The 23,814-nt window shown below is 48.0% G+C and overlaps 1 protein-coding gene across 1 annotated transcript in view; it reads right to left on the bottom strand.

Annotated features, from left to right (window-relative positions):
- Positions 1-3,062: 3,062 nt before the first annotated feature.
- The window catches only part of LOC144769695 (uncharacterized), a 206,472-nt gene continuing 185,720 nt past the window's right edge, over positions 3,063-23,814 (bottom strand). Inside the window, exon 6 of the mRNA XM_078653882.1 lies at positions 3,063-3,158. Within this exon, the coding sequence (XP_078510008.1) occupies positions 3,063-3,158 (96 nt within the window). The remainder of the gene's footprint in view (positions 3,159-23,814) is intronic.

The raw sequence follows: 23,814 nt of genomic DNA, 5'->3' as shown, positions 1-23,814 counted from the left end.
CTTACAAACCTCACAGCACATTCTACAAAGAAGTGACGTGGTTTCCAGCAGATGAATTCCTGATTGTTGCAATGAAATGTCCTTCTCCATTAAAGCCACGGCAAGTAATGATTTAACAGACTCTTTTTAACGCAACAATAATGGAAGTGTGGTCATCAACAGTGCAGACATGTCATAGACAGTGGCATAACACAGGCCCAGCGGTGCAGGGGGCCCTCAGTACAGTATCCTGGCCTGAGAGCTCCTAGTTAAGTACGGAGGGGGGGCCCTCCATGGACCTTGCTGGGGGGACCCCTCACGTTCCGTTCCTCCGCTGGTCAAAGACACCTGTTTGCAATTAGTCATTAGCTGGGAGGAGAATGTTAACACAATTCACAATGAAGTTCAACAAGCTATATGTAGGATCCTGATACAGAGCCAGTGAACTATAATGTTTTGATACACTGCGTTTTTGTAGTACGAAGTTCACCGTTTCCAACACCACCTGGGTGCAGTATCCTGACTTTACTGTGACAACAGCAGTACCTCTTGCCCATGGCACAGGGGTATTATAGCAGTGACAAAGTCACTCGTGGTATGTCTCAAGTTCTCGCCCTTAGATTAATTTATGGAAATAACAATTTGTGATTGCCATTTATGTAAAAATATCAGTGGCGGCTCACCGAAGGAGTGCTGCGGGGCAGTGGGTGGGCGCGGGGAGGGGCAGAGGCAGGGAGGTGGTGGGAGTGGACTCCAACTTACGGCGAGAAGGAGTTAAGTAAGTAAGTAAATAAATAAAACAATTTACATTGCACGCTCTTCAACGCGTAATTGGCGATGCAGTGTGCGCAATGCAAATTGTTTTATTTAGTATTTACTTACTTAACTCCGTTCTGCGCTAAGTCGGAGGACACTAACCCCCACCCTGCCCCGCCGCACCGCCCCACAGCACTCCCTTGGCGAGCCGCCACTGGAAAAAGAAGGGTGATTTGGCCTATGAGACAGAGCTGCTGACTTTGAAACTGGTGAACCAGGGTCTACTCCCGGCGTCAACTCAACATTTTGTGATTCTGGACAAATCACTTAATCTCCATGTGCCTAAATAAAAAGGACAAGCATTAGCAAAGCCAATAGGTCTTAGCAATGGCCGAGCTATTGCCTTGTTAATGTGAATGTCTTTTAGCCATGTTGTCTAGCAGTACATCTGCTGCTCATCATGCCTAAAATTTACTGAAAGACCAGAATCACAAGATGTTGAGCAGACGGCAAGTCTCCCCCCCCACATGTTGAGTTTATTGTCCTGCCCCTGCTAACACAAAAAAGCGATATGACGTGGCATATGCTCACTGCATCATAGCACTTTTTTCAGTGCATTTCAGTCATGCTGAACAGAAGATTTGCTGCTAGACAACATGGCTAAAAGACATTCACATTGACAAGGCCAATAGCTTGGACATTACTGAGATCTATTGACTTTGCCAATGCTTGTTTGGTTTTGATGGGGTCTTGCTGAACAAAGTGGTAGTGAGAAACAACTGAGGAGCTTTGAAGTGAAGTGAGGATGTCGCTTAACAGCCAGAGCTGCCGACAGGGGAATTGGGAAACAAGGTTCGACTTTTGGGTCGACTGAACAATTTGTGATTCTGGGCAAATAACTTACGCTTTCTCCTGCCTACAACAATGAATGTCTTATTGTGTAATGTAACTGGTGAGCACTTAAAGCGCTCCCATACCATCAGCTGATGTTAGCACTATTTTAAGATATAGGACAAAACAAGAACTCCGATACAATTGGATCATGCAAAAAAAAAAAAAATTAAAGCAGCAGCAACGAGGGAGGTAGTGAGGGGACGGGTTAAGCAGGGAGGCAGGAGGGGTTGGGGAGATGGGCAAGCAATGACGGGAGAGGGCGCAAGGAAGCACTCAAATACCATCAATTTGTGTTTGTGCTATTGCAAGACAGAGCAAAGAGCTGGTGCTCCAATACCATTGAATGGTGCAAAAGAAAAAAAGTGATGTTTATGTTGTAACAATTTTTAAAGAAAGGCATTTGTTTATGTGCATTTTAGTGGTATGTGTGTATGTTTACATGGGAGACGGCCTGAAAATACAGATAGTGTTTGAAATCAAAGAAAAAAATAGAATCACCATGACGAATGGCATCAAACAAAATGAGAGCGATGTTAAAGTTTACCAATAGTAGGAGATGGGTGTCCTGTAAGCCCACAGATAAAACCTAAGTGGTCCTAGACTGTTATTATATTCATTACTACAGATAGATATATCAATATATCAATACACAATCAGGCACGGTCATGTCTATAAATACATCACTTTAAATGACACAGAAAAATTCTGATTGAAAACCTTGTTTAATCAATCATGCATGGTATTTTTCATTGTTATATCACAATTGGTTGTTATCAGACAGAAAGTAGTGGGTGGAAGGTCAGTGCGCAAGTGTGGAGAAAATAGGAAAAGGAAAAAGGAAGGATAAATTAAATTCAAAAGACTCAAAACATATGAGATCCAATGTAATTCAAAAAACGGTATCTCATTGGCATTCAGGCCTACCCCTATATGAATATAGTAAGACACAGTACATCAAGTTTGTTTTTGACTGTTATTTCCACAGTGTACTTTCTTCTGTTCTCAATTGTGGGGGGTCAGGAAAAAAGGGTGTGGGCCTGTTCGGGGACATCGACGTTTCGACCCTGAGCTAAAGGGTTAATGTGTTCCTCAGCGGCGGGTCTTCCTCAGGACGGGGGTGTGGGGGAATCTGTAAACAACCATGACACTAATTAAAAATGCCGTGTCTAATAGGGATTATCATTCAACCTAAGTGGATAGTGCCTTTATGAACATTTCAGACTCACCAGGAAACTGACCGGTGAGTAAACAAAAGTGTAGCAATCATTCGCTGTTGGTATCCCGTAAATAGTATCAGGAGAGAATGGGAACAAATCCCAACGCACTGTAAACAAACGATTTAGACATAACACCATTAACTGGGATGCCAAAAAAGGTACCTAGTCACTGTGGATGACTCACCCGCGGTGCGAGGCCACGACGTGCGGGCGTATTCAAATGGCGGTCTTGAGAGTCATCAACTTTAGATTAAGAATCCAGTAAATGAAGGTATTAGTCATTTCCGACGGTCCGTTATCGATTACATGGACCTGTAAGGAAAAGTAGGACTTACGTTAATCACAATGCCCTTCATGAGTTCCACTAAGCATGGTGTTTGAACTGGCGCCTGCATGATATAAATACCTTGGAATCGTGTGAGCGCTGTTACAATCAACCGAACCGCAACCATCTGCTCTGGTCAGTGAGAGAGCGAGCAGTGGTTTTTTTTTTTTTTTTTTTTTTTTTTTGGGATCAAAAACTTTTATTGCATCCTTCGAGTACACTGCGGAATGCCTACAACCCCAAGGGCCGGCCGCTATTAGTCAGATAAGTAGACATGGTTATGTTACATATACGTCAGGGAAATATTCTGTGAAATTTGTAGCATGACAACCGTTACATTCACCGGTCCCGGCATTTCGTGCAGTTAGGCAGAAGGTATTGGTCGTTGATTTCCCATTTTCATAACTAAACAAACAAACAAACAAAGTAACTCTTAGGAACAAAATTGTGGTCAGGTTTAGTACCATAGTGGTCATGTGGAAGCAACTTATTGGGGACTCCCAGGGCAGAACCCTCCAAGGTGGCATCCCCTCCTGTAAAAGGTAAGTTCTTGTCCTTTCTCGTGGGCCTATAATGTACAATTCTATGCCCTTCTGGCCCCATTATATTGCTGGATAGTGGAGCATCTGCCCCCCTGTCAGCGTCCGTGCCTCTCAACCTCGTACACCTCTCATCCCCTTATTCCCCCTCCCCTTCGTCATCCGAGTCTTCTAGGTCCTCTTCTGGCAACGGGTCACATATCTCTCCTCTATACGTGTTCCATTTGGACCAGATTTTGTTCCATTTTGCCGGGCAGGCGCGGCTAGCATAAACCGCCCTTTCCGTCACCATTGTCTTGTCCATGTTCAAACACCATTGTGACTTGGACGGTGTTTCCGGGACTCCCCAGCGCTGTGCGACATCTCTTTTCGCTATCCCCAGTCCCACTGTGACCCAGAGTCGTCCGTGTCGTGAGAGGTCGGTAGGCTCCCATATATTGAGGAGGCACCTCCTCGGGTCCGGTAGTAGTGTCGAGTCTAGTGTTTGCGAGATCGTCCGAAACACCTGTTTCCAGTATTCCTGAATTTGCGGGCAATCCCATATGGTGTGGAAGAATGAGCCCTCCTCCCCGCACCCACGAAGGCAGTAAGGGTGTTCTATCCTGTGGATACGATGTAGCATTGTTCTAGTGTAGTACACCCTATGTATTATCTTCAATTGCACTAGTCGTAATCTTGAGGAGATTCCGACTTCCCTAGGTGATGCCAGTGCCTCACTCCACTCATGTTCGTCCATCCCACCAGTGTCCCCCTCCCACTTTGCCTTCAATGCCAGTGTCGGGTCAGGTGCATTATTAAGTATTTTGCGGTAGACAAGGGACGTTGCACGTTCAACCATGAATTCAGTGAGAAGACGGTCCTCCAGCGGTGAGGACTCCGGCAGGTCTGTGTCCGGAGGCAGCACTGCCAGTAAAGCGTGCCTTATCTGGATGTACCGGTAGAGCTCCCGTTCACTGAGGTCATAGACTTCCTTCAACCTATGGAAGGGCACAACCCCGCCCTTCTCCCAAAGATCCCCCACCGTGGAGATTCCTATCGTGTCCCAATGTGAAAACCCTTTGCTGTTCCTCAGGTGACCCAGGACTCGGGAGTCCCACAGCGGGGTCAGCTTGGTGATCACCCCCTTCCACCCAAGCGCGGACGTCGCTGCATGCCAGACTGCGATAGTCAATTTAGTGGGCCCCACCAAGGAGCGAAGTTTGCGGTGATCGTATAGCGGAGCCAACACGGTATCAGAACCCAGTTGTCCCCTGTCTGCCCGGAATGCCGGCTCATCCTGTGAGGCATGTAGCCAGTGGTTGATGGGTTTAAGGTGCACTGCCCAGTAGTAAAATTTCAGGTTGGGTAGGGCGATACCTCCATCAAACCAGCTTCTGTGTAATTTAGATTGGGCTATGCGAGCAGGGTGAGTCCCCCACAGGAGGCTGGAAACTAATGCCGCTACAGTTTGAAAGAATTTGGGGGCAATCGGGAATGGCGTGTTCTCAAGGACATATAAAAATCTGGGCAGTGCCATCATTTTGTAGAGTGCAGCCCGGCCTAAGAGCGTCAGAGGGAGGTCAGACCAGAACTTAACGTCTCGTCTGAGTCTATCTACGTGGGGTTTCAAATTTCTATCCATGAAGTCAGTAGGGTCCCTGGTGACATGGATGCCTAAGTATTTGAACGAGGAACTCGCCACCCATAGAGGGCAGCTCGGGTCAAGGGCCGGAGGCTGTCCCCTCAGGACAAACAGTTCTGACTTAGTCCAGTTCAGCGTGTAGCCCGAGATCTTGCCATGGGCATCACAAAGCTGTAACAATGCCGGAATACCATCGGTAGGATTAGATAAGTAGACCAGCATGTCGTCCGCGTAGAGGGACAACCGGTCCTCCCACCCCTCCCTCCAGCTGATACCCCTAAGAAGGGGCGAGGTTCTGATGAGCGTGGCGAGTGGTTCCAGCGAGATCGCAAACAGCAAAGGGGAAAGGGGGCAACCCTGTCTTGTACCCCTTCCCAGGGCAAACGTCCGAGAGACATGGCCATTAGCTACTACTCTAGCCTCCGGGTCTGTATAGAGCAGCCTGACCCACGCGATGAAGCGGGGCCCGAACCCTAGGCGCGACAGCGTCTCAAACAGGTATGCCCATTCCACCAGGTCAAACGCCATCCTGGCATCGAGTGCCAGGACTACCGCCTGGGACGTTATCGAATCCGCCCTAGCCAGCACGCCATGCAGGCGTCACAGGTTCAAGGCCGTATTCCTGTGCGGCATAAACCCGGACTGGTCTGGGTGTATCAGAGAAGATAAGTGGGGCAAGAGTCGCGTCGCCAGGAGTTTGGCCAACACTTTGACTTCCACGTTGAGTAGCGAGATAGGGCGGTAAGAGGAACATTCTTCAGGTGGTTTGCCCGGTTTGGGAATAGCCACTATAGTCGCTAGTCTTTGATCAGGTGGGAGCGTACCCCTCTCCCGACATTCCTGAAACATGTCCAACAGGTGGAAGCTAAGGGCCTCAGGCATTGCTTGATACCACTCCACCGGTATCCCGTTAGGCCCCATGGCCTTACCCGGGTTCAAGGCCTGAATAGCTAAGTGAATTTCCTCAGCGGTGATATCTACTTCTAGTTCTTCCGATGCTTCCGGGGACAGTGTGCGGACTTCGGTCGGTGCTAGTGCGTCTCTGGCCATCTCAGAGGTGACCATCCGGTCAGGGGTGTATACCCGTTCGAAGTGTTCTGCCAGGAGATCTACAATGCGCTCCGGGTCGGTGTGCAGTGTGCCTTCTGTGTCCCTTAGACTCGGAACCCCCCTAGAAGTCCCATCCCGTTTATCAAGCCAGGCCAGCAGTTTCCCGGCCTTATCACCCACCTCGTAGACCCTATTCTGGGTGTCGGTCAGGTGACCTTTGACATACATACGGAGATGGTCGTTGTAGACCTGCTGTTGTAATGTCAGTGCGTGCAGGGTGGAGGGTGTGGGGGACCGGTCGTGTGACTCCGCTAGATCCCGCAGGGCCAAGTCTATAGAGTCTAATTCTCGGGAGCGCTCACGTTTGTACCCTGTGATGGTGTTTATGGCTGCCCCCCTCAGAACGGTCTTATAAGCCTCCCACAGTATCTCTGAGGATTGTACTGAGTGAACATTTTCAGTGAAATACTGTGACGTAACCTTTTTGAGTGCCATGCGGACCTGGGGAACCTTGAGATAAGTGGCCTGTATGGGGAATAGACGCCTGCGTGATCTCGTCTGTGAGGAGAGCGTGAGTGTAAGTGGAGAGTGGTCCGAGATCCCTCGAGGGGGAATCGTCATTTCCTCCGCTAGTCGGAGACCGTCCCCCAGGGTTAAGATCCACTGCCAAATGCTCTGCTGGGAGCCGTATCTCCCTGTTCGGTACTTTCGACTCGCTCAAACACATATGGAATCCCTGTTACCTTCCTTGACCATGCATGTACGTTCCTAACTTCAACAAAACCCTCCCCTCCCAAACACCCCCTCCCTGCATCCCTGCCTAACGGACCTTCAACTGCCCGCCTCCCCAACTGAGCAGAGCGCTTTACCCTTCCCACAACCAGAGTACTTGCGTGTAAGGGGGGAGAGTGTCTCCCCGAGCAGGCGGCATCCCTGCGTGCTTCTGGGGTAGAGTCGCCAGAGTCCAAAAACAGCTACCAAGCGATTTGACGACTATCAGCAGTTATTATCGGCGCCATCGCTTGAATGGGAATCATTCTTCTCCGCCATTTCCTGTCAGTCCATGTAAGTGTGATCCTTCCGCTCCGCTTCTGCCGGATGATTGTGAGCCTGTCCCGTTGTGTCCTCCTCGGTCGTGATGAAGTCTCGGTGGTTTTCGCTGCCGGTCCACAGTGTGCCAGCCCTCCAACCAGTCCCGGGCCGCGTCTGGGGTGTCAAAGAACCAAACCTTCTTGTCTGCCACCACCCTCAGTCGGGCCGGAAACTGCATCGAGTATTGTAGTTCTTGTTCCCTCAACGTTTTCTTGACTTCCAGGAATGTTCTCCTCCTCCTGGCGACCTCCGCCGTGTAGTCCGGGAAGAATGCCACTCTCGAGTTTTGGATCTGGATGGCCGGCGCCACTCGTGCAGCCTGCAGGATGGCGTCGCGGTCTCTAAAATTGAAAAGTCTCGCCAGTATTGGTCGAGGTGGCCCTCCAGTCTTAGGCTTCCCCCCCGGCACCCTGTGGGCCCGTTCCACCGAGAAGAAGTTCGACAGCCCCTTGGGCTGGAGCTTGGTCTTGATTAACTCCTCCACGTAGAGGTCCATGGCCCCCGTGTTTTCAGATTCCGGCACCCCTAAAATTCGGACGTTGTTGCGTCTGGAGCGCCCTTCCTGGTCATCCAGCTTGTCACGAAGCAGCTTGTTATCCGTCTGTAGTCGTTCCATCGCCGTCTGTAGTTCCGAGACATCCTCGACCAGGGATTTGGTGACCACCTCCATTTGTTTGACCTTTTCAGACATTTTGTGGAGGTCTGCCCGGATGAGCGTGACCTCAGTAGCCGTAGCCCCCACTGTTGCTTGTACCTGTGCCAATGCTGCCAGGACGTCCTCGATAGTGGCCTTCTTGGCACCTTCCGCCTCCGTCGTTTTCCCCCCGGTCTTGCGCTGGTCCTGGGGCGGGGAGTGCTTGTCATACGCGAACTTGTCCAACCTGGTCTGAGTGGCATTTTGTCTAGGGCCTCTCTGCGACATGGTTGACACTTCCTGAAACGCAATGTCTGTCGTGAGGGCGGCTGGTCACTCCACTCGTGCACGTTGCGACAGGTCTGTATCACCGTTGCCACAGCAGGGGACACAGGGCGTCGCTGCTCCAGATACCAACAGTCGTAGTGGGCAACCCTCCGCCGGCCAGTCCGCGCTGAGTACCGTGCTCCTGGGCAGCTGGGTAATGCGGATCTAGCGAGATTTGCTGGTGTTGCTCCGCTGCTGCTAAGAGGGGGGGGGTATCCCCGTCTGGTAGGAGTATGCCCACGCGCCACTGTCCACCTCTCAGGGACGAGGAAGCTACGGATCCCTTCCCAGGCCGCCGGGGCCCCGGACCGATCACTGCCAGACTGGGGGGACGCCACGCGCGTCCGGCGCTCAAGAGGGCGGCACCTCCGTCGCGATATGCGGCCGTTGTGAAGGCCTCCGGCGGTGTCCTTGGCCCCCTTTAAATGCTGCCGGGGGTCGCGGAGCTCCGCTCGGGTCCCCTGGTTCCGAGGGGAGAGAAAGGATGGCCGCCGCTCGAGCGACCCTCACTGCCCGCCGGCACTTCCGGCCAGGTGTGACCGCCGGGAGTCGGCTTCCGGGCGGACTCAAGGGCTACTGTGGCACCGGGGCTCCCTGGCCGTAGACAGGCCTCACCGGTTCTCTGGCTTCTTCACTCTTCTAGGGGACGCGGAAGCGCCGAATCCGCTCCAAATTTGCACCGCTGGGCGCCGCACGGACTCCGGGTCACCTCCACCCCGTCAGGCACAAATCGGCATCGGATAGATGTAGCGGATTATTACGGGAAGCCTTTCGCCGCTCCGGAGCCTCCCTAAGCAGCAGCCGCCATCGATGGCCGCTAGCCACGCCCCCCGCGAGCGGTGGTTTGAAGCGGTTTATAACGTAAGCGTGCACGCCCGGGACCGGGCGCGGCGTGTTTTCTGATAATTAAAGGGTGAACAGTCTATGATACGGCAACGGGGCAAAGATATTTCCCGTATTGATAGAAAAAGTAAAACTGATGTACATATGCGCAAAACAATATCAACAAGAGAGCCATAAGCAATTGCAGTGTGACATTCTTACATATGCCCAAACAACAAAGAAGCTCACTCGCATATCATTTTAACATAGACAATTACAGTGTGTCAATGTACATGACCTAGACGTGACATACATATACAATAAGAATAGCATTTCAATTATGACGGAGAACATGCACAGAAGTCTCTAGTCATGTTATATATAAAAAAAAGAACTATGTACAAGTGTCTATATGAGTCTCATTCTTGAAACACTCATAGGGGTGAGAAAAGTGGACAGGGGTTTTAACCATTGTTAAGAATCCCTATCTGTTTGGTGATTTCCTCGTGTTCGTTCAGGCCCCTGTTTACGGTGTCAAATATGTGGATCTACTTACATTCGCGGACATACATGGTGTTGGCGAAATTGCCACCCCGTGGGTTCACTCGTACCTTTTCTATAATCCACCGCCTTAGACTCTCAGCCGAGTGTCCATAGGTGGTGAAATGTTCCACCAGGGGTGCACCATGTGTGCTGCATCTGATCCTGCTGTAATTTTGGAGGATGCGACACTTGACTTTCTGTATAGTCTGTCCTATTTACCAGAAATCACATGGGCATGATATGGCATAGATGACGCCAGCTGTATTGCAGTTGGAATGTTGCCTCAATGTGTGAGTGTAGGTGTTATAAGTGCAGCCTTTCAATTCTTTAGTAAGGGGGCACAACTTGCATCCTCCACATTTGTAGTAGCCGAGAGTGGGTGGGATATTCCATAAGGTCATCGGACCCTCCTCCACTTTCTTCGGTAATAGTGATTTCTCCACAAAATCCCTTACATTTTTGCCCTTCTTGAATGCATGCATGGGGTTCCAAAATCCCAATCTCGTCTGATATCAAGTGCCAGTGTTGGTTAACAATCTTTTTCACCTCACTGCTCTTTGTACAAAAGGTAGTGGCACCAACAATCCTTTCTTTTTTAGTGGCATTTTTGGTCTTGTGTTCAAGAAGGAATTCGCGATGTCAGAACCATGCTCGTTTCTGTGCCCTTTTTAAAAGGTTCTTGGGGTACCCTCAAACGTTCCATCAGGCCCGAAGATTCTTCAAAGAAGTCCTCTTTTTGACTGCAGTTCATACGCAACCTTAGGAACTGGCCAAAAGGTAGGTTGTCCCTAAGGTTGCGTGGATGGTGGCTTGAGTACCGTAGAAGAGTGTTCCTCTCACTCGGTTTCCTATACAGGGTAGTGTGGAGTTTACCCCCTTCTTCCCTGATAGAGATGTCAAGAAAGTTTATGGCAGCCTTGTCTGATTCCAAAGAAAACTGGATATCATGTGACCGGCTGTTACACCAAACATGGAAATCCATCAGTTCTTGTGAGCTGCCCTTCCATATCATAACGACGTCGTTGATGTATCAACGCCAAAGAGAGATATGGTCTTTATGGGGGTTGGTCTGGCTATAGACGTGTGTTTGTTCATACGCATCCATATAGATAATGGGCAAATCTGGAGCAAAACTTGCCCCCATGGCCACACCCTTTGTCTGCATATAGTGGTTCCCCTCAAAGTAGAAATCTTTTTTTGTCATGGCTACCTCAAGTAGTTGAATTATGTAGTCTGTAGGAACCTGGCATGGTCTGGGGCGTTTGACAAGTACTGTTCTAATTACGGTAAGTGCCTCTGTTTGTGGGATGCTTGTATAAAGCGATGTTGTATCCATTGTCACTAGGATATTCTCAGTGAGGTTATAGGGGCGGTTGTCCACTAATTGTATTGCCTGCATGGTATCACGTAAGTAGGCAGTGGTGTCTTCTGCAATCGGTTTTAGAAAGACATCTATGTATTTGCATAGTGGTTCTAAAGCTGACCCACATCCAGAGATGATGGGTCTCCCTGGGGGGTTCATTAGACGTTTATGTACTTTGGGGAGAGTATATATAGTGGGCATTCTTGGTTGCTCCTTGTTAAGGTATATGTGTTCGTGTTTAGTCAGAAAACCTTGTGTCAGGCCCTCATCTGTGATGCGTCTGATGGATTTCAAAACATCCTTGGTGGGGTCAGATCTTAACTTGCAATAGTTGCCTTCTACCCTAAGTTCAGTTAGGATCTCGGTTTTGTAGCCCTCCCTATCTTGGATCACTATTGCAACCCCCTTTGTCTGCGGGTTTGATTACTATGTCCACATTGTTCTTCAATGTCTCCAAAGCCTGTCGTTCTAACTTAGAAGTGTTATATTTGACATACTGTCTTTCTTTGAGAAGTGTATTAATGTCCCTCATGACTACTTGCTCATATGCTAAAATCCTGTGTGACATAAGCCGAGCCGGTGGGGTAAAAGTAGAAGGAGGACGTAGGCCTGTGTTAGAAAATATCGGTTGCTGGGGGACTTTGTTAAAGTATTGTTTTGAACGTACTTTACGAAAAAATTGGTGGAGTTCGATTTTGAGATTGAAGGTGTTAGGTGTATTAGTGGGCACGAAAGATAGTCCTTTCTCCAAAATGGCGCTTTCTTCTGGTTTGAGGACGTATTCTGATAGATTGATCAAAGGGCTTACGTGACTTACAGGGCTAGGTCTCACCACCTGTAGTGTTGGCGTCTCGTTTTGATCTCTCCATGGGTCTCTTGGCGGAAGTGTACCTGTTTCTTCCCTCTGTCCCCGCCTTGTGTCCAATGGGGCTGTCCCATCCCCCTTGTGAAGCCCCGTCCCCTGGGTCGTCCCCAGGGGCGGCCTCTCCCTCTGTGGTTCCCCCATTGTTCCTCTTCTAAAAAAGGATTGTCAGAATATTTGGTGTACTGGGGTGTAGTTGTGCTGGTGCTGGGTCTATCTGCCTCACCTTCAGATCCACTGGCCGCAGAGGAGTCGGAGAAAGTGGCGTATCTCCTGTAACCCCCTCGCCCTCTTGTGGAGTATCTACTCTGCCTTTCCTGTTTGTAGTAGTCTTCTGCTAGGTAGGAATAGGTTACGTTCTTATCATAGGTTTTTATGTCCTTCTCCAATTTCTCAAGTTTGTTGGACTGGGCGTATATGTCAAAATCTTTAATAGTCTTTTCTAAGTGTTCCAAGGCCTCTTTTGCGTTAACCAAGGCCTTGTAATCAATTATTTCTTTTTTTAGGTCAGAGATTTCCTTCATTAATCGTTCCACCTCCTCTAGTGCTGTCTCAACTCCGAGCACCATCCAGTGCCTGGAGCAGTTCTTGGAGATAAAACTGAAATTGCCTTTAAACTTCGGATTATCCACAAAAATTGCGGGCTCATTACGGACCTGGAGGCCAACAGGGATTACATTTGCCTGCAAGTATTTAGTTAGTGCATGACCATGTAGTCGGGTCCTTATCAATTTCTTCTCGAGTCTCTCTAGTCTATTTACTTTCTCTTTTAAAGAGACGTCGATACTCATTGAATTGTTTCCCAAGAAACTACTACCGGCTTGTGTTTGCAATAGCCTATTGATATATTCCTCACTGTAGGATAGTGTCTCCTTATCAGACATGTCCAAAGAATTGCGATTTAGGTGATAGATCAATACAGATTATGTAAATTGAAAATACTATTCATACAAAAAGACACACATTTACATACAACCCTCGCAGGAATCCCTGCTCGGAAATACCTTTATGAAACAATGGGGTGACCCAGTAAAGTCAAAGGACCGGGGTATTGGTCGGTATAGGATACAAGTGGTCCTAGACTGTTATTATATTTATTACTACAGATAGATATATCAATATATCAATACACAATCAGGCACAGTAATGTCTATAAATACATCACTTTAAATGACACAGCATTGCAGCAGGATCAGATGCGGCACACATGGCGCACCCTGGTGGAACATTTCACCACTTTTGGACACTCGGCTGAGAGTCTAAGGTGGTGGATTATAGAAAAGGTACGAGTGAACCCATGGGGTGGCAATTTCACCAACATCATGAATGTCCACGAATGTAAGTGGATCCACATATTTGACACCGTGAACAGGGGCCTGAACAAACACGAGGAAATCACCAAACAGATAGGCATTCTTAACAATGGTTAAAACCCCTATCCACTTTTCTCACCCCTATGAGTGTTTCAAGAATGAGACTCATATAGACACTTGTACATATTTCTTTTTTTTTTATATAACATGACTAGAGACTTCTGTGCATGTTCTCCGTCATAATTGAAATGCTATTCTTATTGTTTATGTATGTCACGTCCAGGTCATGTACATTGTCACACTGTAATTGTCTATGTTACAATGATATGCGAGTGAGCTTCTTTGTTGTTTGGGCATAGGTAAGAATATCACACTGTAATTGCTCATGGCTAACTTGTTGATATTGTTTTGCGCATATATACATCAGTTTTACTTTTTCTATCACTACGGAAAATGTCTTAGCTTCGTTACCGTATCATAGTCTGTTCACCCTTCAATTATCAGAAAACACGCCGCGCCCGGTCCCGGGCATGCACGCTTACGTTATAAACCTCTTCAAACCACCGCTCGCTCTCTCACTGACCAGAGCAGACAGTTGCGGTTCGGTAGATTGCAACAGCGCTCACACGATTCCAAGGAGGTATTTATATCACGCAGGCGCCAGTTCAAACACCATGCTTAGTGGAACTCATGAAGGGCATTGTGATTAACGTAAGCCCTACTTTTCCTGACAGGTCCATGTAATCGATAAGAGACCGTCGGAAATGACTAATACCTCCATTTACTGGATTCTTAATCTAAACTAAACCGCCATTTGAATACGCCCACACGTCGTGGCCTCGCACCGCGGGTGAGTCATCCACATTGACTAGGTCCCTTTTTTAACAACCCGGTTAATGGTGTTATGTCTAAATCGTCTTTTTGTATGTTTGTTTACAGTGCGTTGGGATTTGTTCCCATTCTCTCCTGATACTATTTACGGGATACCAGCAGCGAATGATTGCTGCACCTTTGTTTACTCACCGGTCAGTTTCCTGGTGAGTCTGAAATGTTCATAAAGGCACTATCCACTTAGGTTGAATGATAATCCCTATTAGACACGGCATTTCTAATTAGTGTCATGGTTGTTTACAGATGCCCCCACACTCCCTTCCTGAGGAAGACCCGCCGCTGAGGAACACATTAACCCTTTAGCTCAGGGTCGAAACGTCAACGCCTCGAATAGGCCCACACCCTTTTTTCCTGACCCCCCACAATTATGAACAGAAGAAAGTACACTGTGGAAATAACAGTCAAAAACAAACTTGATGTACTGTGTCTTACTGTATTCATATAGGGGTAGGCCTGAATGCCAATGAGATACCGTTTTTTGAATTACATTGGATCTCATATGTTTTGAGTCTTTTGAATTTAATTTATCCTTCCTTTTTCCTTTTCCTATTATCTCCACACTTGCGCACTGACCTTCCACCCACTACTTTCTGTCTGATAACAATCAGGTGATATAACAATGAAAAATACCATGCATGATTGTTTAAACAAGGTTTTCAATCGTGATCATAATTTTGCTGTGTCATTTAAAGTGATGTATTTATAGACATTACTGTGCCTGATTGTGTATTGCTATATTGATATATCTATCTGTAGTAATGAATATAATAACAGTCTAGGACCACTTGTATCCTATACCGACCAATACCCAGGTCCTTTGACTTTACTGGGCCACCCCATTGTTTCATAATCACAGATAAAACACAACACATCTCTTTGAAACAGTGCATGCGCTGTCTAGCTCAGACCTAAAATATGAGTCTGAACTTGTGTAATGTATTTTGGTGGCACATTTAAGCTATATAAAAATGCAAGCAGAAATAAAAACAAACAAGCCAAAGACAGAATACACCTCAGTTATCAATCTAAGAACCTTTTTTGAAGTTTAATGAAGGAGTACTTCGGATTCCAGAGAATGAGGCTATGATAATCGACAAGTGCATCACTTGTAATTCAGTATTTATAATAGTAAATCAAGAATATTAGTATCGAACATCAAATGAAAAAAAGCACTTGATAAGCTTTAATTTATGTTTCTCAAATGGGGAGAATGAGGTGGTGGAGAAATGCTCACTGCAGATATTTTAAGAGCCTTTTTTTGACTTTGTGCATATAGAATTATGCCAACATTTGTTATACGAAACCCATGAGATGGAAAACACCCATCCCATGCTTTGTAAAGACCACAGGACAGTTGTGGTGTTGGCTGTTGGACTCCTGAGACACCCCTTGCTAAAGCCTGCTGTGCTGCGTGAATGAAGTAGGGCTGCACAACAGGTTACTCCATATGCCTGATTTGACAAGAGGGCTGGCAAAAAAGTGATCCTGCACTACAGTGTAACCAGGGGGGCCGCTGCTCCACCTGGGTGGAGGAGTGTCGCCCAACAGCGTTTTTCAGTGTGAGAAGTAGAAACATAAAATGGTGATAAGGTAACGCTACCCACGAGCAAGGCTAGATTTATAACGCGCTCTAAGCGTTTTATGCTGGTTATCCGCCGAAATTGTGCATTAGCGAGGCATCGCGTTTTTTAATTTGGAGAAAATAGTTTTAATACGGAATAGTGTTTTTAACTTGCAATTGCCCCTTACTTGCACATTAATTGGTCCCTCACTGCTGCTTAGCGGGCCCTCGGCACCCTTAGGATCGTTTTGGACGCCATCTTTGGTTGGGAAGGGTCTGGACGCCGGGTGGGCGCCATTTTGGGGCAGCATTTGAGTTGACAGGCGGTCTCCTAAGACGCCTATTTAAGACGGGCTCCCTGGCAGGCTCAGCTGTATAAGGTAACGCTACCCACGAGCAAGGCTAGATTTATAACGCGCTCTAAGCGTTTTATGCTGGTTATCCGCCGAAATTGTGCATTAGCGAGGCATCGCGTTTTTTAATTTGGAGAAAATAGTTTTAATACGGAATAGTGTTTTTAACTTGCAATTGCCCCTTACTTGCACATTAATTGGTCCCTCACCGCTGCTTAGCGGGCCCTCGGCACCCTTAGGATCGTTTTGGACGCCATCTTTGGTTGGGAAGGGTCTGGACGCCGGGTGGGCGCCATTTTGGGGCAGCATTTGAGTTGACAGGCGGTCTCCTAAGACGCCTATTTAAACCAGCCTCATGTTTACGCGCAGCGAGCGCGCCGTGGGCGCGCCGGAGGCTCGCCAGAGGCGAGCCCATCTGCGCCCATCCGAGACCTACCGGGACCCGGGGCCACAAACCCTGGTCATCTTCTCAGGTATAGTAAATCAGAGCTGATGGCTGTTCAACAGGGGAATTGGGAACTTGGTGGAGATTGTCATACACTCTTGGAGAGGGAAGGGCTACTTAAGATTGCGCTGGAACAAAGATGCGCTAAAAGCCGGAAAGCCGACAGGACGCTTAGATATGGCCTATTAAATACTAGATCACTCCAGAAACACAATCTAGAAATCTTCACCCTATTACAAGATGGGGAGATTGACATTCTGGGGATCACTGAAACTTGGCTGGAAGACTCATCCATGCCAGACGTAGTGGCTTCTCTTCCCCCTAACTACTTGGCAATCTGCCAGAATCGAGTCAGTACTAAGAGAGGAGGGGGAGTCGCCCTTCTCTATAAGAACTGTTGGAAGGCTGAAAAAATCTGCGCCGAGTGCTTGGAAGGTGCTGATATATTGGGGGTTAAATTTGAGGCAGATAGAGGTTGCTTGGTCATCCTGCTGGTGTATCGTTCTCCTAGGGCTGCCCCCGATTTTGGGGATGGTTTTGTGGAGTTGGTCCATGACCTTAGGTCTCGTTACAAGGACCTACTGGTCATGGGAGACTTTAATTTCCACTGGGAAGTTTCCCCCAAGGAGGGGCAAGCCAGCCATCTAGAGGAGGCGTTAACAGCGCTAGGATTGACTCAGCTTGTACTAGGTCCCACTCATGATAAGGGCCACACGTTAGATCTGGTATGGTCAACTGACCCTGGAGACGGGACGATATCTGGTCAACCCTGTGCGTGGTCCGACCACTATCTGATTAAGGGACAGAAAAGAGCACCCAAATATGGAGAAAAATCTAGGCTGACATGGAGAACTGTGAGGCGATGGAATACCATACATGAGGAAGATCTGGTGAAAAACCTACTCAACCCCGCCGCTACAATTATTTGTGACGACAAACTTGAGGTCGTCTGCCAGAGGGTAGCGGATAAGCTAAAATCCACCATTGACCTAATGGTACCGGCCAGAAGGGTGAAAATGGTGGACAAAGGAGTAGGAGCACCATGGTACAACGATGAGTTGAGGGCGAGGAAGCAGGCTCTGCGGAAGACGGAGAGAGCCTGGAGGCGGGATTATTGTTTGATGGCACGGAGTTTATACCAACAGGAGTTGGCTATGTATAAAAAGGCTATCATAGCACGAAAATCCGAGTTCTTCGAGAATAGGATTGCTACTGCTCGCAATCCGCAGAAAGAAATCTTTAAGGTACTCTCTGAATTAAGGAAAAACAAGGAGCAGAAACTTAATTTCTCACAGGAGGATTGCCAACTCTTCCAGGATTTCTTTATTAAGAAAATTGAGGATCTCCTGGTGGAAATTTCGTGCACTCCTTCTCTGGAATGTTCACTCCAAGTTAAGCCTATTATGCCTAAAGCTGATAACCCTTTGCAAACCATCCCCTTGATTACGAAGGAGATGTTAGCCAGCTTGATAGGGAGGGTAAAATCAGGCTCTCAGGCGGATCCTTGTCCCCCTAGCGTCTTCAAACTAGCCATGCCAGGGATGGAGGAGGATATTCTCTACCTGCTCAACAAGTCCCTTGAAATTGGACTAGTCCCGGTCATGTTTAAGGAGGCCCGGCTGATCCCATTGTTAAAAAAGCCAGGGGCAGACACAAAAATGTTTAAAAACTTCAGACCCATCTCCCAATTACCTTTCTTGGCAAAGGTCTTGGAACAACATGTGTTGTCACATCTCACCAAGCATTTGGAGACATATGACCTGCTAGAGCAAAAACAGGCTGGCTTTCGGGTGCATCACAGCACGGAGTTGGTGATTGTGTCTATTTTAGACGAATTAAGGTGCAGAGCTGATAAGAGGATCCCTGGTGCCCTTGTGCTACTCGATCTCTCCGCGGCTTTTGACACGGTGTGTCATAGTCAACTGCTGTCGCGTCTGAGAGACATGGGCATCAGGGGGCACGCGCTAGGTTGGCTCACCTCCTTTCTGCAGGATAGATCACAGAGGGTGCAGTTGTCCGACCTAGTCTCAACATCAGCGGCCATTACCTGTGGAGTGCCACAAGGCTCTGCCCTCTCACCACTCCTTTTTAACATCTACCTGCAGCCACTAATTTCAGCTCTAAATCAGATGGATTGTCAGATTTTTAACTACCCTGATGACACGCAGATCATTATCCAAATTGAAGACTCTCCTGGTGCTCAAACCAGGTTGCATAATATCTTAAGGTTCACAGTAAATTGGATGACTTCCAACTCCCTAAAAATCAATCCGGATAAAACCGAGGTGCTGCCCATAGCCATCCAGGGCAGTCCGTGGAATGATGGCTTTTGGCCGAGGGAGTTGGGCAAGACACCGGAACCAGCAACCGCGGTGAAGAGCCTGGGAATCCACATTGACAACATGCTGTCCATGAGTAAACAGGTGTCTGTAGTGGTAGGAACATGCGTCGGTCTTCTGAGACAGATTCGCAAGATCTCTCATTTGCTGTCTTTTTCCACCTTAAGAAGCGTTGTGTCTGCCATGATCTTGGGACGCCTGGACTACGGCAATGCGCTGTACATAGGGCTTCCCCAGCGACTACTGACGCGGCTGCAGACGGTTATGAACGATACAGCGAGACTGATTTTTAAGAAGCCTAGGACAACACGTGCTTCACCGCTCCTGCATCAGTTACATTGGCTCCCTGTCAGACAGAGGGCACTGTTCAAGGGTCTGTGTATCTCACACAAGGCACTCTACGGTAATGCGCCCAGTTATATTAAAATCAGACTGGCCGGATACATCCCGGGCAGGGCATTACGATCCTCGGAAGCCACTCTTCTGGCTAACCCACGTTTTCGCCTGTCCACAGTTGGTGGACGTGCTTTCTCCACTCTGCTTCCTGCAGCATGGAATAAACTCCCAACCAACCTTCGGAAGGAGCCCAATCTTTTGCTCTTTCGCCGAATGTTAAAAACAATACTTTTCCAGGAAGCATGGGGTGTGTTGTAAGTCTGACATTTGTTATTGGTGGGACTGGCCTTCCTTTGTACAAGCGCTTAGAGACCCTGGGGTGATAATGCGCTATATAAATGGAAATAAATAAATAAATAACTTTCCGTTATTCCCATTTTATGTTTGGATGTGGGCGGTTGGGCAGGGCTGCTCTACGAGCAGCCAGGGGAGGGGAGGAGTGGTGGGCCCACTCCTGAGGGTGCAATGACAGTTTGGTCGGCACCCTGAGGCTGCCCAAACAAGTCATGCACACTCTGCCCTTTCTCCAATCAGGCTGCAATGCAGCCTGCATGGAGAACATGGCCTTCCCGTAAGACCCTGGCTGGGCGGTGTCCCCACCAATCACAATGCTGCCATTGCAGCGTTGTGATTAGCTATGGGAAGGGAGCCTGGCTGCCTGCTTCCTGTTCTTGCTGGACGTAGGGGAGCAGAAGAAGGAGCTGAGAATGTTATATTATGTTATGAGAAGATGCAGGACCCAGCTAGCGGAAAGGTAAGTTTGATTTAAAAAAAAATTATTACATGAATCCCTGTCCCCGCGCACCCCCCCACACGCGAGCCATGCCAGCTACGACTGAGTGTAACTTATGTTCATGCTAAGCCGACCCTGTCTAGCAAACCAGACCATGAATTTATTTTACATGGACAGTCCTTGAAAAACTATGACTGTCTGGTAAACTCATGTGTCTGGGAACCCTAATCCAAGGTCACGGGGCACAGTCTGATATACTGAGTTATTTGCTGTTTGAGGGATGCGAGACATCTGCCAAAACATGGTAGCTGCCCTGCAAATTACAGTTCCCTCTCACAATCTATAGGTGGGGAAACTACTGTGTTCTGCTAATGGAGCTTCTTCCAATGAAAACCTTTACGCCCAAAAACCTGCTTTGAGTGGTTATTGCTGCAAGGCAAAAGGGAATACTGAATGGGTGCTTCAAAATGTCCACCCTTCTGGCATTCAATATTAATGAAAGTGCATCCCAGTAATGAAGGTTTATAGAATAGCAGACAACCGGTAGCTGCACTTGCTCAAAAAGGATTGAAAGGATCCATTTTATTCAAAATGCCCATAGGTGTAGTAGCTGTCAAGTAATATGAAAGATGAAAGTTCATGTCCTTTCCTCCTTCTTCCTCTTGTGTTTCTGGTAGAGTTTTTCAGAAGCTTCCCGGTGCTATACCTTCTGCCTCGGATTTAATAAGGCTTGGTGCCACTGCTGGCCTGGTGCAAAGGGAAGGAAGGAGATAAAAGCGATGTACTATGCAGCACAAAAGGTGGTTTGAGCTAGGAAGGATTTAAGTGTAAAAAATTATTTGCACCTTTTTGCATGAAGACATGCGATGAGGGGAGGATCAGTGCGTAAACACCTATAAGTTTTGCCATAAAGACAAATCTAAAAAAGATAGCCAGACTGGGATTTAAGGGCCCGATTCACAGAATGAACTTAAGACTCAATCCTAAACTTACTACTATTTTGGTATTCACAGAATGCACTTACTAATTTTGGCATTCACAGAATGAACTTACTACTTTTGGTATTCACAGAAGTTAGGATTTTGTCTTAAGTTTGTTTTAAGACAAACGTAAGACAGACTTAAGACAACATCCTAACTTCTGTGAATACCAAAAGTAGTAAGTTCATTCTGTGAATGCCAAAAGCAGTAAGTCAATATCAATGTCGGAATTTGTAAAGCGCACAGCTACCTCCACCGGAGGTGTCCCGGCGCTGTCCGTATACCGCTTAGGAACCCTTCCTGGGAAATGTCCACTCCTGGGCACCCCCCAGGTGCAGCCAGGCATCCCAGCGCTTTTGGGGCCATTGTGGAGACTAAGCAAGCTATTGCCCAGAGTTGCAGCGTGGGACCCATGATCAGAACAGGCACTGAGGCGAGAATATCCAGTCAGGGGAATTAATGAGCCGGAGACCCGCCAAGGCAGGAATCGAACCCTGGTCCCTGGCCAGAGTTCTGCATCAAGGTCTGCCTGCTCTAACCATTGAGCCACACTTCTCCACTAAGTGCATTCTGTGAATACCAAAATAGTAGTAAGCTTAGGATTGAGTCTTAAGTTCCATCTGTGAATCGGGCCCTAAGTCACCAACCAACACCAACGGGAAGCATATGCAAAACAAGCATTTGCAATGCAATAGGTCTCGCATTAATTACGTTTGAGCTATTGGCATTGCTAAATATTGCAATACCAATTGCAACAAAAGTCTATAAATTGTAGACCAAAAAAATGTGTATTTATTTTTGTAGCAATGGTGGCATGCTGCGCTTTAGATGAATATGTTTAAAAGAAAAGTGCGCCATACTGCAATTGCTACAATAGTTAATTGTGGATGGGTTAACAATTGATGTGTGCACTGATGGCTGGTGGTGTGTGCGCCTGTAGAAATTGTGCACTGCCGGCTGGTGGTGTGTGTGCCTGGTGGAAGCATGCACTGATGGCTGGTGGTGTGTGTGCCTTGTGGAAGTTTGCACTGCCTGCTGGTGGTGTGTGCGCCTGGTGGAAGCATGCACTGACGGCTGGTGGTGTGTGTGTCTGGTGAAAGCGTGAACTGACGGCTGGTGGGTTGTGCCTGGTGAAAGCGTGCCCTGACGGCTGGTGGTGTGTGTGCACTGACGGCTGGTGGTGTGTGCCTGGTGAAAGCGTGCACTGATGGCTGGTGGTGTGTGTGCCTGGTGAAAGCGTGCACTGACGACTGGTGGTGTGTGCCTGGTGAAAGCATGCACTGACGGCTGGTGGTGTGTGTGTGTCTGGTGAAAGCGTGCACTGACGGCTGATGGTGTGTGTGTGCCTGGTGGAAGCGTGCACTGACGGCAGGTGGTGTTTGTGCCCGGTGAAAGCGTGCACTGGCGGCTGGTGGTGTTTGTGCCTGGTGAAAGCGTGCATGGACAATTGATGGTGTCTGTGCCTGGTGAAAGTGTGCACTGACGGTGTGGTTGTGTGTGCGGTTGTGCGTGGTTGTATGTGTGGTTGTATGTGTGGTTGTGGTTGTGTGTGTGGTTGTGTGTGTGGTTGTGTGTGTGGTTGTATGTGTGGTTGTGTGTGGTTGTATGTGTGTGTTGTATGTGTGTGTGTGTGTGTGTGTGTGTGTGTGTGTGTGTGTGTGTGTGTGTGTGTGTGTGTGTGTGTGTGTGGTTGTATGTGTGTGTTGTTGTGTGTGTGTGGTTGTGATCACATTGATCAGGATACCGGTGGCATGCAGGCAGGAGGTAAACAAGCGGTTGCCGCACAAGAGGGTCAGCAGGTCCTGCTTGACAAGAAGGGTCAGCAGGTAGAGGGCTATGGTGAGCAGCCAGGAGAGCATGGCCTAGAAGAGAGACGAGGTGGATGGCACTCTTGTACTTCTTACAGGAGATGATGATCTAGAGGGTAGCGCCACAGAGTAATTGCATCATGCACAGAACTGCCTGTTAGGGCAGGTGTGATGCAGGAGGTGGGTGTGCTGGAAGGAACATAGCAAGACCTCTGGGGCCTGGCAGAAGACACAGCTGCCCATCAAGATGCCTCTGAGAAGAGAGAATGCCCAGCAAAAACCTCCAGTGCAAAGCGTGATGTACAAAAAAAAAAACCAAGATGAGAGTGCTGCCCAACGAAACCAATACTGGAGAAGGGAGAGTTGCCTCTGCAAACGATCATGGCAGAGAAGAGACTGATGTCTGCACCAAACTCCGGGTGAACACAGATGTCCAGCCAGCCTCCGGTGAGAAGGAAGCTGTCCCAGTGAACACTCCCTGCGAAGAGACAGATAACCCCCCCCCAAGCAGGCTTTGTGGAGAAGAGAGACACCCTGGACGGGTGCTCAGGTAGCTGAGTGCTCAAAAAGCAACAAGAAGTAGGTGCGGGCACCAGAAGATGGGGTGGGGAGAGAAATATAACTACCACAGCACGAGAAACAGATGGGCACTAATTAAGTTGAATCAATCTGCGTTTGGTCCATGCTCCACAGAAAGGAAAGAAAGCTTGCTTGGCATGTGCTGGCCAATTAGGAGGTAGCAAAGAAGAGTGACCATGAAGCCAACGAATGGTAAAATGGGCGAGCTCCAAGTCCTTTACTGTAAACAAGATCTCTCGCAAACGAATACGCATGTGCTGTCACAGACTCGACCTAAAAAGAGTTAATTCGAAGATAAGTGCAGTGAGTGATAAATATTTTATCCAAGAATAGAAATATGAAGTTTGTTGTGCTTGCAGATCAAGAAGCAGAAATAGGGTAGCGTTTTGCAA

The sequence above is a fragment of the Lissotriton helveticus genome, chromosome 1_1 (assembly GCF_964261635.1).
Source record: "Lissotriton helveticus chromosome 1_1, aLisHel1.1, whole genome shotgun sequence".
Classification (NCBI taxonomy): domain Eukaryota; kingdom Metazoa; phylum Chordata; class Amphibia; order Caudata; family Salamandridae; genus Lissotriton; species Lissotriton helveticus.
This window is presented reverse-complemented; position numbering and strand designations above follow the sequence as displayed.